This window comes from Siphateles boraxobius, unplaced genomic scaffold (genome assembly GCF_051911475.1).
Source record: "Siphateles boraxobius isolate OS27281-9 unplaced genomic scaffold, OSU_SipBor_1 13, whole genome shotgun sequence".
In the NCBI taxonomy this organism is placed as follows: Eukaryota; Metazoa; Chordata; class Actinopteri; order Cypriniformes; family Leuciscidae; genus Siphateles; species Siphateles boraxobius.
Genome location: NW_027508733.1, coordinates 5,034,321 through 5,050,245, shown reverse-complemented (window position 1 = coordinate 5,050,245; position 15,925 = coordinate 5,034,321). Strand labels below are relative to the sequence as shown.

The 15,925-nt window shown below is 37.1% G+C and overlaps 2 protein-coding genes and 1 pseudogene across 3 annotated transcripts in view; all 3 read left to right on the top strand.

Annotated features, from left to right (window-relative positions):
- LOC143734907 (uncharacterized) overlaps positions 1–3,608 on the top strand; it is a 328,536-nt gene extending 324,928 nt beyond the window's left edge. The window contains exon 11 of the mRNA XM_077225246.1: positions 2,749–3,608. Coding sequence (XP_077081361.1) covers positions 2,749–2,798 — 50 coding nt within the window. The 3' untranslated portion in view covers positions 2,799–3,608. The remainder of the gene's footprint in view (positions 1–2,748) is intronic.
- LOC143734954 (uncharacterized) overlaps positions 1–15,925 on the top strand; it is a 375,259-nt gene that overhangs the window by 243,519 nt on the left and 115,815 nt on the right. The gene's annotated exons all lie outside the window — the stretch shown is intronic.
- LOC143735223 (uncharacterized) overlaps positions 1–15,925 on the top strand; it is a 395,094-nt pseudogene that overhangs the window by 357,435 nt on the left and 21,734 nt on the right. The window lies entirely within an intron of this gene.

Sequence of the window (15,925 nt, the reverse complement as noted above, 5' to 3'; positions counted from 1 at the left end):
AGTTTTTGCAATTTTATTTCTACACCACGTTTACCATTATATTAGCCCAGTGGTCTCCAACATGGTGCCCGCGGGCACCTGGTAGCCCGCATGGAGTCTCTGAGTCGCCCTCCGAGCACGTTCTATAAATAGCCTGAATTGTAATCTTTCAATTTTTTTTTTTATTATTATTATTTATGATGATGGCATAAAATGAGATGGTAATATTTCATATACCATTAAAACATAACAAAATATTATTAAATATTTTGAATCTGCACGTCGAGCACGTTTAAAAAAAAAAAAAAACGTAACGTAACTTCTGTGAGTTGAGGTGGTCGCGGGCAGACGGTACATACATAAGATAAATTGAACAAAAAAAAAGAAAAAAAGATTAATTATGGCTGATGATGCAGGTCATGCAAAAAAGAAGAAGACTTATTATTTTAACGAGGAGTGGGAGACAGAATTCCTCTTCACTAACGTTAAAGATACAGCTGTATGCCTCATCTGTGGAGCTAGCATTGCGGTTGCCAATGGTCTAATTAGCCTATAAGCCAGTTTACGATGGCCACATACCTACTATCCATTAATAATGAATCAAGTTTCAGGATATGTTTTCTGATTATCAAATAATTCACTCCATCAATTCTAAATTTATGTAAATGCTGCGTGACTTCTACATGTTTTAATGGGCGCGCGCGCTGAAAATTCGAACCGCATCTGAACTGGAGCGGAGGGCGTTACCATGGAAACGGGGCGGCAGCTCAACAGATAAGCTGCTAAACTCCGTCTCTCACTGTTGTTTTAACTACTTTCAGGTAAGTTTAGTCCCTAAAATTACACAACTAGTACATACAAATGTTTCTGACACCTCTTTCATGTAAATGACTCGCTTCCGTTGAATATTTACTGTATAGAAATGGTTTAGTGTATTCGAAAAAGTCCGTTAGCATCTCAACCGTTAGGCTAATGTTAACTGTTGGAGGCAAGTTAGGTTAAGCTGTTTGTTTGGCCGTTAAATCGCATTTTATGTGTAGATGAGAGATTTTGATAGTTTTGTAAATGTTTTGCTGGCAATTGGTTAATGGATGAATGGAAGTAAGCTCATTTATTTAACCTAAAAGTATGCACTGTAAGTTACAGTTTAATTCATCATTTTCACGTGACGTCACTCAATCAAGCAACCATTTAGCCACAATTTATCTATGACTGAAATCTTGCACGTGTAGAGGGAGAACTCCAGTGTATACTTAACATTTTGGACGACCATTGTTTTTTTACATTTACATTTTGGTTATTTTCTTTCTCACTTTACATGCTGGAGAAAAAACAGCCAGGCTAAAGAATTCAAAGTGGAAACATCTGTCGTGGCTCAACAATCCTTGCGAGCCATGGTTAACTTTTCTGTTTAAAAGTAGACAAGATATATTTCTCAGTTTCGGTTCATTTTATGAGACAAGCTCCAGTTCTGGCGCCGGCGCCTCCATGTCGTGATTATCTATTGTCTGCTTAACTTACTTCTTATTTATTAAATCCAGGCAATTGGTTGATGAAACATTGATTAAAATTAAGATACAATTCATACCAAACGAAATTCACTTTAAATATTTCGGTTTCATTTCGCGTATCGTTACAGCCCTATTAATCAACATTGTATTTTTTGTTCTTGTTCATATATCAATATTTGTAGCATTATTTATTACAGTTGTGTATCTGTATGTTCTTTGTATAGTTGGTTTTGTCAACATGATTGGGAATTAACTTTTGTTATAGGCTACAAATTTTGTATTTTCTTTATTGATTACTCTTATTTTGCTAAAATGGTTATAATACATAATATAATAAAAGTTCTAATATATTTTATATTGCTATATTGTTTATTTTTTTTGTATTAATACATGTATTCTTTGTGAGATGTGAGTTCTTTTCTTTTTTGAGTATACTTTTGTTTTTTGGACACCTTTGCTTGAAGGAAAAGTAGTTACATGATGTTGAATTAATAAATCAATCCATAACTTTTAATATAATAAGTAAAGTTAAATCAGTTCCTAAGAATTAACTCTCTATAGGCTATTTCTTTACAGCGACGTTTCAATGTTTTTAACGGGTCCACTATGCTTCACCAGGGCCGGCTCTAGCCCTTTGGTTGCCTTGGGCGAAATAGAATTTTGCGCCAATCCAAAATTAAAAGCTCCAATCCATAATCAGTGTGAAAATTGAACAAAGAAATATTCAAACCTCTTTTAGTTACAGTGTCTGTATCTTCAGACTCGTAGTAAAAGAACAAGGTCAGAATCAGAGGACTCGCTGGCTGACACCCCACCAAGCCAGAATGATATTGTAATAATAATAGAGTACCGGCACCTCTTTTGGGCTACTTAAAGCACTGGTTATAACCAAGACGACGTCCAGAAAGTAAGACCGTGATATTTACGTTTTAAGAACGTCGCATTAACGTTAAAAAACAACGTTTTTACGACTTTATGCAACGTTGTAAAAAAACCTATTTATAACGTAAAAAAACCCCGACATCTCTCGTATTAAATACGTCGGATAAAAACGTTATCACAACCTTTTCACGACGTGATAAAAACGCTTTTAAAACGTTTTTGTGTTTGCTGGGTATATATATATATATATACATACATATACATATATATGTACACATACACATACATATATATATATATATATATATATATATATATATATATATAAAAGCAAAGCTTTTCTTTAATATTATCTGTCTCATGTGTTTTCTTTCAGTAAATAACCCAGAGGAGAATGTGCCTTTGAAGAGTGTAGACGTCCCCTGACTCCGGACTGTGACATTATCAACATTCAAAATCAATAAAAATCAGATTTCTCCTGATGTGAGCTTCTAAACCCCAGTATGAGGGAGATCTAGCTGTGACTGTGATGTTGAGCTGTGCAGAAACAACAGGATAACATACAGACATATTTCATGTACTATGTTCTGCATACTGATCTTTAGACTAACTTTCATCTTTATTTCATCCTCTAATGTAAATCTAATAATCTCACATTTTATACCTGTTACTCATTGCATACAATGCATACTGGATAAACCACTTACGTTTCTGCAATTATTATCCAAAATATCTGATGAGAAATGTCATGTATGGACTATATAAGAAGAATGTGTGTGTGCTAAACCAGTATTTCTCTGACTAATGTGTGTTTTTATACGACAATCCTGTTTAATCCTGAGTTTTAGATACTTAAACAGTCTCTTCACGTCTAGAAGTTTCTAGAAACAATTTAATTCAAGAAGTTTCCGGTGTGAGTTTGACTGTTCATCTCTGTGTGAAAACTGATGTGACGCTGTTATTGCAGAAATAATCTGCACATTTATATTACTCTATTATTATTTGGCCTTACTTTATTTACTTATATTATAATCTGTCTTTTTTATGATAACATAATTGCACTTATATTTTTATCACTCTATATTTTGTATTATCTGAAGTGAACCTGCCCATCTGTGTCTCTCAGATCAGATGTGAATGTGAAACACTGGTACTCAAGATTATTTTTACTGTTGAGTAACATTTTTGATTTCTGATTGTTCTTTATTTCATTAAAAAACGACCGCTCCTCCACTAGTTGGCGCTCCAGCACTGAGTGTTTAATTCACCAGTCGCTCTCTTTGTTCTTCCACCTGGTAACCTTTTCATATTATTTTCTCTCCTATTTTAGCTTTGCAACGTGTTAATTGAAAACTAAAAATAACAGCACATGAACATTTCAAAGTTGCTTACAGTTACTGATGTTGTCCGTTGTTTGGCCACAGTGAGGCGCCATACACAGGAAGTGACGTCACAAAGGCTCATTCAAATATAACGGCAGCGATATATAAAACTGAATCTATATGGATAAAGACCAGTTTATACTTTTAGAAAATCCTGTCATCATTTACTCACCCTCAAATTGTTGAAAACCTGTGTGAGTTTCTTTCTTCTGCTGAACTCAAAATAAGTTATTTGGAAGATTGTTGACTAAACAGTTGATGGACTCCATTAACTTCCATAGTAGCCTAGGCTTTTTTCCCTACTAGGTTGAGTGAATGATGACAGTATTTTCATTTTTGGGTTGAACTATTCCTTTACGCTTGATATTAAAAATACTGCTTTTTTATTGCAATCTTTTGAACAATGAAAATACAAGAGCTAGCCTATCAATTAAAATAAAATTAAATATTATGATAAATATAATAAAAAAGAGAAAGCAGAAATAAATTCAGAAACTGGTAATTATTTAGTTTTTTTTCCCCTTTCGTTTTGTTATTTCTTGTTTCTTTTTTAACATATACAAGTAGTGACTTATTTCTATTTTAAAATGAGTTTTTTTTTTAATCCTCCCCATTTACATTTGTGGATAGAGAATTGTTAGTAAATTCACAGATTTATTCACCAGTATTATCATAAAAAAAATAAGTTCAAGTTCAAACAATTTCTTAAGTTCTGGGGGAATGCCATTGATTGACATACTCCTTGAGGTATATAAAGTGAACATTGTCCTAAAAATTCTGAATAAGTAAGTAAATAACCATTAGTGAAACTAAAATGAGAGAATTATTTTGGTGGATAATGTATTTATTATTCTGATCGGATTGATTTTAGTTTTAAAATAAGCCTTCATTACTTGCATGACCAATAAAAATATCAGAGGACATAATGGATCTCCCTGTTTGACACATCTATGGTCCCAAAAGGTAGATTAACAGAAATATTGCAATTATTATATAACGTTCGAACTGCACAGATAGAAATACTGCTTCTACAATTGTTTTTATATTGTCAATGTACTAAAACTAAATCGAATTATTAAAATATTTGTTATTATATTTACATCCTCAAATTGTAAACATGTTGGCCTAAAATCCATTTGCACCCAAATGTTAAACCTCCTGTTGATATTATTTATTTGAAATTAAACGAAAACTCCAAGATATGTGATGTCACTATATTTCTAATATCTGTTCTGTTTTCTTCTGAGAACCTTTTGTTGATCTGACATAAACCAAAAGAACAACAGCAGCGCAGCGGCCACGCCCACCAGAGCAGTAACGACCAATCAGAGCACAGCTTCAGGAGTTCATAACAGTGGTGGACATCTGAAAAAGAATGAACAATGATATAGAATTGTGAACCACAGCAGGTTTCATTCTCAGATTATTTTTGTCATTTAATACTGATAATGTTGAAACATTAAAAATTAGTTTTCTTCATGGTAAAATATAGTGTAATGGTTCCTCTTGTGTGAGTCAGAATGAAACCTGCTGCGGTTTGATTTCCTTAGAAACCGTTTGATCTGTTGGCTGGACAAAGAGTGATTTTTTATTTCTCTGTGGAACTGTTTCTCTGTGTTTTCCAGGTGTGTTTGGTGAAACAGTGTCAGTGAAAGAGAGAGAGTCTATCACGCTACACACTGGGCTCACTGAAATACAGAAAGATGAGGTGATGGACTGGACGTTTGGAGCTGAACAAAAATCTCATAGCTAAAGTAAGAAAATAAAATATCCCCACAACATATAATGAAGAACTTAATGGGAAATTCAACGGTAGACTGAAACTGAGTGGTCAGACTGGAGATCTCACCATTTTAGATCCTCAGACGCTGGAGATTATGAAGTTTCCAACAGCATCAACAGCTTTAGGAAGAGTATCAGTGTCAGTGGTGACCCAGCAAACATTTGGACGTGTAATGACCGTTGAAAAGACGTCCGCCCGACACGTCCCGTCATGGTTGAAAAATAGTTCCAAAATAGAAGTTGAACCGACGTCTTTGACGTCATTTGGCCGTGAATTCAACGTCTTTTCTGGCCGTGAATTCCACGTCTCTTCAGCGCGTCCCTGGACGTTTAAATGCGTCGTCATTTGTGTGTTTAAATGTGTCGTCATTTGTGTGTTTAAATGTGTCGTCATTTGTGTGTTTAAATGTGTTTCTGCATAATTCAAGTGTATATATAAGCCTGCATTTAAAATAATCACACACATATTGTGTAACATCGTGAAAGGCAATCAAGTCTTGAGGTTTACACATCTTGAAAAAGGTTCTAAAAAGGTCCAAAATTGGTCCAGTCAGACCTGACCGTCAATAAAACGTTTTAATCACGTGTACATCACAAACAAGAACACATTATTTGTGGACATAAGAAAAAAAGCTGCATGTTCTGATTTAGCACAACATTTTATTGATCTTGAACAGACAAAATTTCTCTTAATATTTTTTCAATGTTTAACATTTGTTAACCAAACTAAAATACCAAATACAAAATACTGAATTATATATATATATATATATATATATATATATATATATATATATATACACCCAAAAATTAAAATTCTTTCATTTACTCACCCTCATGTTCCAAACCTGTATGAGTTTTTCTTCTGCTGAACACAAAAGAAGATATTCTGAAGAATGTTTGTAACCAAGCAAATAGAGCAACCATTGACTACCATTATTGGAGAAACATTAATGGGAAGCGACATCTACTTGGTTACAAACATTCTTCCAAACATCTTTGTGTTTAGCATAACATAGAAAGGTATACAGGTTTGAAATATTGAAATATGAGGTTGAGTAAATGATGACAATTTTAATTTTTGGGTGAAATACCCCTTTAAACACATTGTTTGGCTTATTTTTTGTATCCACCATCCACCATCTGTAGCATTTGGGCTCCACCTCTTCACAGCATCTAAGGGAAGAGAATATATATATATATACATTTTGTTTATTTTAAATAAATAACAGCTAAATTTAAAAAAACATGGAACAAGATGAATGAATCATGAATGAAACATTAGAAAAAGTTAATCAACATGCATTACATTTTATTTTGTTGTATAAAAGATCTTCTGCCTTTATTTTTAAAGCAGTTACTGAAAACATACATTTTAAAACCCAGCTAAACATTTCATTCCATTTCAGATAATTTACTTTCTGAAAGAAACTCTCAAAAGGCTACATTACTAAGTTACAGTAATAACTTTGACTGTATCATTAAACAATATACTTTATACTATGGTATACCGTTGTATACGTTCAAAGTTTAGCCTACTGGCTAATTTTAGCCAAACTCAGTAAATTATTTCAGTTGACAATGTGGGCATTTCTTTCGGTTCATTCATGTCACACATGTAAAACTCAATGACGTTAATCTAATACAAAATGTACTTACCCAACAGTTGATTCTTAATAATATCGACACAACTCCCTCCTCTCCTCGTGGTTGTTCAAAGTTCCAGGCAGAATCTATGGGAGACGCATTGTTGTTTTGTTCCTGCTAAATGGATTGAAATTAGTTTATGATCAGAAAATGGGGCATAGCTATGTGATGATTCAGTCACAAACTGCAGACAAGAGGGAGATATAAGCCATAGATTAATTCTGGACTGTAGGGATCTACTGACATTGCTCATGTAAATTCGTTAATATCAGGATTTAAGAAACGCCAAACATCCCAGTTGTTCACACACACATATATGCAGTACTTTTGAATCTTGAGTGTGGGATTAATCTTACAGGTACTCGATCTACAGAATCATCTGCATCATTATAATCGCCTCCAATAATCAAGTGTGCATCTTTATATGTGTTTTTAAGGGTTTCAGGTTTCGAGTTGTAAAAACATTGCTTTCCCTTGAGCTATATTGTTATAGTTGTATAAATTGCAAACTATAAAGAAGCAGTTATCTAATTTAAAAACCACTATTATCCATCTTCCCTCATTTGAGATCATTGATTCAATTATAAGTCTTTTAAATGTATTGCGTAGAACAGCGACACCTGCTGATTGTTGAGAGGCATGACAGAAATAACATATATCTCCCCACTGAACTTTCCAAAACTTCACATCATTATCCACAGAATGAGTCTCTTGTAAAAATATCAAATCAGCATTTTTTCGTCTTTTCTTGCACTCTAGCAATCTCCGCTGTATTTTTCGTTACCATTTCTTCAAATTTCAGAAAACACTTGTTTAATCCATTAATGGCTTTTAGGATGTCAGCGTTTGAAACTGTTTCCTCTTTACTTCCTGCTCAGCTACTGTTCGGACGCTCTCGCTTACTGCTCCGCGCTTTGCTCTATCGCTTTTATATTTCTATATTTTATCTCCTTTTATCACCTAATTTTAACTTCAGCAAATCAGCACAGTGCTCAAACGTTTGGATTACTACAAAAAAAAAAGCAGAATTATTTTATTCAACCAGCCTCCCACTGAAAGCTTACATTCCGGGGAAGAGAAAACAAAACTGCCTACATTCATAAGGATAAGAAAATGCCTCCTCTGGAATCTACTTGCTGCTCCAACTACCACAGACTTTTACAAAGGATTGCAATTCTTGAAACAAAGTTAATTGCGGGACCACCAAACCAGACGGAACACACCACAGAGCTTCGTCATGGACGTCCTCAGCATACAGCCGGTGAGTCCCATGAATCTAGTGCTTCTCGACAGGCCATACTGAGTGTAGAGAAACAAGCCGATCGTTTTACTAATCGATGGCACAAACAGGGAGCGAGACCCAAAGCCACTCGAGACATCAGATTGTCACGAGCATCACATATTGCTGCAGTAGCATCCTCTACCCCAGATACGGCTCTGACAAGGATTGCAAACACTGGTCTCCTACCACTGCCTATACATCTTGAGAACAGATTTGAAGTATTAATGAATGAGGAATCCCCAAATTTGATGAATGTGATCACACACAGACAGAATCAGCCAGTAGCTAACACTAATGCTAACTGGGGTTCAAGGTCGAGCAGACAGCGGCACTCAGCTCACAGTGCAACATCTGATGTAAACAGGGAACTTCAGAACATTCTGATGAAACATAAGACTGCAAATCGACTCATCATTCATGTGGGGAAGAATGATATTCATAAAGAGCAGTCGGAACTTCTTAAAAAGGATTTCAATGAACTTTTTGAAACACTTAAAAGACTGAAAGTTCAAACATTCATCAGTGGACCACTCCCAGCAAGAGGAACAAACAGGTTTTCACGGTTGCTTGGGCTTAATACATGGCTGCAAAAAACCTGCAATATAAAAGGAGTGAACTTTATTGACAACTTCAATCTTTTCTGGAGTCAGAGGCAACTGTTTCAACAGGATGGCCACCACCCAAACAAACTTGGTTCAAGAGTGCTAAAGGACAATATCTACTTCTCCCTCCGTCATCCTTCTGCAATGTGTGCCAATCCACTCAACCTGAATGGCACACACACACCTGGTTACAGTATGAATGACGACAGGACTTCACTTCAGCACCTGAATGGACATGCGGTTGACACATCACACAAGGACAGTGATAACACCACTCAGCCACAACAACCTCTGCTCACGGACACAATCTCAGCTGAGCCCTGCCCACAGAGCTCACCACAGACAGACTGTGACATACCAGCACTGCTCCAATATACAGCACCCAAGGACGACTTTCTGGAAAACAGCCAGGGAAACCAGGACAGCATATTACAGCCTCCAATAACACCAGAGCAAAAATCACTCTCACCGGAAACATTATCACTCTCTCCAGCATCTCCACTTCTGTGCTTCTCAGAGAAAATGGAACAACTGGTGCATGCTGGAACTAGACTATCCCACTCTTTTGCTGCGAGCCCCCAGATACCAACCAAAAAACGCCAGGCCCCACAACCACCAAAGCCTACGGGCCCAGCTCGCCCTCCCCCTCCTCCTGTGAGAGCTCTTCGGCCTCTGCCACAGCGCCAGGGCCCACACCCTCCTCCAGCGGCTCGAGGTGAACCAAAAACAACTGATACCAGCTCTCAGTGATATGTGTCGGGTCCCCGCTATGATAACAATAACTTTCTCAAATGTTTACAGAACAAGCGGGAACCCAGTGTGCCTGTATCTTTTTCTATTGCTGTTCAATTACATGATAGAAAGTCTAAGGCCTTCAAAAGCCGTACAGCAAACCCATCTAATCTGGTGCCTATTACACGACATACCAAGATTGCTGTGGGGACAAAAAGTAAGACTGTTAAGTTAGCACTTTTAAACATCCGCTCACTTAAAAATAAATCACTTTTAGTCAACGACTTAATAACCACATACAACCTGGATTTTATGTTGCTAAATGAAACTTGGCTAGAAGAAAGTTGCAGTGCAACAGTCCTCAATGAAACAGCCCCTCCTAACTTTACTTTTATGAGTGTCTGCAGAGCTGTCAGAAGAGGCGGAGGTTTAGCTGCTCTTTATAAAGATGTCTATCAATGTAAGCAAATATCATTTGGGAATTACCCGTCTTTCGAATATCTGGGTATTGTGTTAAAAGGTGCTCCACGCATTTTACTTATCATTGTTTACAGGCCTCCAAAATACTCTCCAGCTTTTGCTGAGAACTTAACAGAACTGTTATCAACAATTTACTCAGAGTTTGACTGCTTTGCCATTGCTGGAGATTTTAACATCCACATAGATAATGCAGAAAACAATATGGCAAAAGAAATCAAAACTGTTTTAAAAACTTTTGATCTGACTCAGCATGTACATGGAGCCACACATAATCGTGGACACACTCTAGATTTACTTATCAGTAAGGGTCTAAACATTTCATCAATTGTTATTAAGGATGTAGCACTGTCTGATCATTTTTGTATTTTCTTTGATATATTGATCTCTCCTGCCATTGAAGCTAGATCTTTGTCTGTCAAGAAGAGATGCTTAAATGAGAACACTAGTGTACTATTTATGAAGGCTATATCTTTAACACCAAGCATATCTGCTGACTCAGTTGATTTTCTCCTTGATTCTTTTAACTCAAAAGTTAAGAGTGTAATTGATGATATTGCTCCTGTGAAAGTCAGGAAGAAGAGTGGCAGACAAAAAGCACCTTGGAGAAACTCAACAGCAGTGCAAAATATGAAAAGACAATGCAGAAAAGCAGAGCGCATGTGGCGGAAGACAAAACTTGTAGTCCATTATAACATCTACAAAGACAGCATCCATGCTTTCAATAAGGAACTAAGCAAAGCTAGACAGACTTTTTTCTCGAATATTATAAACAGCAATATAAACAACACGCGCACTCTTTTTGCTACTGTAGAGAGACTGACAAACCCCCCAAGCCAGATTCCCAGTGAAATGCTCTCAGTGAGAAAGTGCAGTGAGTTTGCTTCTTTCTTCTCTGAGAAAATCAATAATATCAGAAAGGTGATCAGCTCATCCTTGAGTTGCGCTGGTGTCAGGCAGATCAGACAACAGCACGAGAAAGTAGCCACTATGTCTGATTTCGAAGAAATTGATGGCAAAATTTTGGAAGAAACCGTACAGCAACTAAAAACATCAACCTGCGCCCTTGATGCAGTTCCCACATCTTTTTTCAAAAATGTGTTACACAGCTTAGAAGCAGATCTCCTAGAAGTGGTAAATGCCTCACTTCTCTCTGGGAGTTTTCCGACCTCCCTGAAAACTGCAGTTGTCAAGCCCCTCCTGAAAAAGAGCAATCTGGATAAGACCATATTAAACAACTATAGACCGATCTCAAATCTTCCTTTCATAGGCAAGATCATTGAAAAAGTTGTCTTCAATCAGCTGAACAAATTCTTAAGCTCGAATGGATACTTTGACCATTTTCAATCTGGTTTCCGACCGCACCACAGTACAGAGACCGCGCTCATAAAGATAATAAATGATATTCGCTTAAATACTGATACAGGCAAATTATCAGTGCTGGTACTACTCGACATCAGTGCTGCATTTGACACTGTCGATCACAAAATACTTCTTGACAGGCTGGAAAACTGGGTCGGGCTTTCTGGGATAGTCCTAAAATGGTTCAGGTCATACTTAGGAGGCAGAGGTTATTATGTGAGTATAGGAGACCATAAGTCTGAGTGGACATCCATGACATGCGGAGTCCCTCAAGGCTCAATTCTTGCGCCACTCCTATTCTACCTGTACATGCTCCCAATGAGCCAAATAATGAGAAAGAAGCAAATCGCTTACCATAGCTATGCAGACGACACACAGCTCTACTTATCCCTATCGCCTAACGATTACAGCCCCATTGACTCCCTGTGCCAATGCATTGATGAAGTAAACAATTGGATGTGCCAAAACTTTCTTCAGTTAAACAAAGACAAAACTGAAGTCATTGCGTTTGGAAACAAAGATGAAGTTCTCAAGGTGAACGCATACCTTCAGTCTAGGGGTCAAACAACTAAAAATCAAGTCAGGAATCTGGGTTTGTCTCTAGAGTCAGACCTTAGTTTCAGTAGTCATGTCAAAGCAATAACTAAATCAGCATATTATCACCTGAAAAATACTGCAAGAATTAGATGCTTTGTTTCCAGTCAAGACTTAGAAAAACTTGTGCATGCTTTCATCACCAGTAGGGTGGATTATTGTAATGGACTTCTCACTGGCCTTCCCAAAAAGACCATAAGACAGTTGCAGCTCATACAGAACGCTGCTGCTAGGATTCTGAGCAGAACCAGAAAATATGAACACATCACACCAGTCCTCAGGTCTTTACACTGGCTGCCAGTTACATTTAGGATTGATTTTAAAGTATTATTACTGGTATATAAATCATTCAATGGCCTAGGACCTCAATACATTGCAGATATGCTCAGTGAATATAAACCCAACAGATCACTCAGATCATTAGGATCACATCGGCTAGAAATACCAAGGGTTCACTCTAAGCATGGAGAGTCTGCTTTTAGCTACTATGCCAGCCGCAGCTGGAACCAGCTTCCAGAAGAGATCAGATGTGCTCCTACAGTAGTCACATTCAAATCCAGACTCAAAACACTTCTGTTTAGCTGTGCATTTACTGAATGAGCACTGTGCCACTGTTCGTCCGACTGTTTGCACTGTATTTTATTTTATGTTTTAATTATTCTGATTTCTTTTGATTATTTTAATTTCTTCTATGTAAAGCACTTTGAATTACCATTGTGTATGAAATGTGCTATATAAATAAACTTGCCTTGCCTTGCCTTGCCTTGCCTCTTCTTTGGTGCAAATCTTCTTGGGATTTGGGCTCATAGTGGGAGTATCAGGAAGAGGTGTGCATAACACGGAAAATGAATTTTCATCTTCTATGTCCATTATCAATCCGTCCTTTCTCCCCTTCTTGGCATCTCTCTTTGACATCTTAGCACACGTATCCTAACTATTAGCAAAACTTTGGTTAACTCCGCACGTGTGTGGATGCAATAGCTACGTTTCACTCCTTCATTTATCCATAAACCTTCATAATGAAACCAAAGTTTCACTCCTTCATTTATCCATAAACCTTCATAATGAAACCAAAGTTTCACTCCTTCGTTTGTCGATGATACAGTCTCGATAATTTGAATGAAATCATTGGTACTCGGTCTGAGTCTCGGAGCTCAAAACACGACGTCTGCACAGGTCGCCATCTTGGACCAACACCGTCCCTCTTTTTGACTAGACAATTTTTGGGAAGTAATGACAGCATGGTGTTCAGGAGAATGAAGGATTGCTGAGCTGTTTGTGTAAATGTGTTTGTGTTTGTTCTTCTTTAGGTTTACCAGGCGGTTGCACTTGAGGGGCAGTGGCGCACGTGTGGTGTTTACTTTCAGTGGATGCAGTGGTTTGGTGTGAGTGTGTCACATATAGGTAAATGCTGTGGTGAATTAATTGTGTTGGAGTATTGTTCATTTCTTCACTCCAGGTTTACTGCCTGGGTCTTATTTTGTTCTTTTTCTTTATAGGTTTCTTTTATGTGTCCATATGGAAGGGACTTTGTGAAATAAAACTGCTGTGTAAAAGCGTTTATCAAAATCCTGACTGCTGGTTCATTTTCTACATGATTTACCTGTTAGCTCTTTATGTGGTTGAGGTTACATAAACATGATTGGAATTTGCACCGCAGCGCCACTACACCTCGATGCTCATGACAAGAATAGCATGTATAGTTATCTTTATTGAAGTGAATTAGGTTTAAATCGCCGTCATGCATGAATGAATGATATTTTGCTATTTTACACTTAATAATCCACGATGATCACATTACACAAAACTGTAAATTGCATTTTTAATTTGCTTATCTGTTCTAAAAATCCGTTCAAAAATGTGATGATGTCACATAATAGCAGAATGCTAGCATGTTCCAGCCAACAATGACCTAACCTGTAAGAAATCGAAAGGACGTAAGTACTCGTTCATTCGACTTTTGTACTATAATCTATATTCTAATCTATATTGAACTTGCAGGTTCAACAATAAAATCTACCTTGATTCAACGACAAGCATGAGAAAGGGATACATTTAGCCGTCTAGCTCCATAGACTCCCATTCATTCTGCACTCGCCCGCGATCACCTCCAGTGGAATTCTGCAACCAAGATGATATACAACGGTGCTAATAGGAAGTGCCAAGGCTCTCCGTTAGATGTGCTCTGGTGCGGATGCATCCTACGAAGGCTGCGTATCTCGACTGTCCGTCTCAATTTGACGGATCCTTGAAAGGAAGCCTTCGTTTCTCGTCCATCATTCGGCCTGTTTTGAAGGATGCATCTGATGTATCCTGCGCGGCCTTTAATCACCCACAGTCCAATGCACACATTCCAATTCATGAAAATAAATTGGTAAAAAACGAGTCAGAGTTATTCATGAAATGTACGACAAAAATGTTTTCGGACATGAAAGCATAGATGTTATCTCTTTTTTTTGCTGTAAATGAATCACTAACACTAAACTGACAATAATATAAGCCACTGGGGAACTGTAGACGGCTGTACATTCAATGTATTGCATTAATAAAAAGCCAGTTCATATAAAGATTTGTAATACAAATCATTTTTCCTAAGTTTTCCTCTTACTAGACCGTCTCATTCTAGCCTACAAGCCTCAGAAGGACTGAACTTGGAAGGACACACCCTACATCAGTTGTACACTCGTTACTGTGGTGCATTGTGATATGGAATGAGTGCACTCAATGGGTGTTTCTCAAACGGAGGCTGCATCCTTCCTAGTTCAGTCCCTCTGAGGCTTGTAGGCTAGTGTCCTCAGCATTAAACGCTGGAGTGAGACGGTCTAGTAAGCGCGCATTGCTACGTCACACATGTTCCCGCCCACACGGTCACGGCACGAAAATACTATTTATTAAAACTTAATTTAGGAATAAAATTGTTGTATTGCAAATCTTTATATGAACTGGCTTTTTATTAATGCAATACAGTGAATGTACAGCCGTCTACAGTCTCCCAGTGGCTTACATTATTGTCAGTTTAGTGTTAGTGATTAATTTACAGCAAAACAAAAGATAACGTTTTTATGTCCGAAAACATTATTTTTGTCTTACATTTCATAATAAACTCAGACACAGTGCCCTATTTAAGGGTATAAGGGGCGATTTCAGACACAGACATAGGATTTTTTTCCCATACTATGAGATCTATGGGGGCCCATCAACTGTTTGGTTACCCATATTCTTCAAAATATCTTCTTTTGTGTTCAGTAGAAGACAAAATATCATACAAGTTTGGAACAACACAAGAATGAGTATGATGACAGAATTTCCATTTATCGGGTGAACTATCCGCCATGAATAGTTTACTGCAGCTTTTCACTAGTAAAGCAATAGTGAATCTTTCCAGACAGTCATTTGTTTAGCTGAACTTATTTGTGAATGACTCTTAACTGCAGATAAAACCATTTTGGACCCGAAAATTCAAAAATATACACAATATTTAAAGGATTTTTTATTAATTTTCCTAAAGTTAGAATCAAACTATAATTGATTTGCTGCTCTACTATGAGATCTATTTATATTGCCCCACCTGTTAACAGTAGAGCTTTTCTTGTAGAGGTAAATTGTTGTTTTGCACACTAGAGAGCGCTCGTCTAATAGTGTAAGCACATGTATTATGACTCTCTAATAACAGGGGCTCAGAGTTTAGCATAG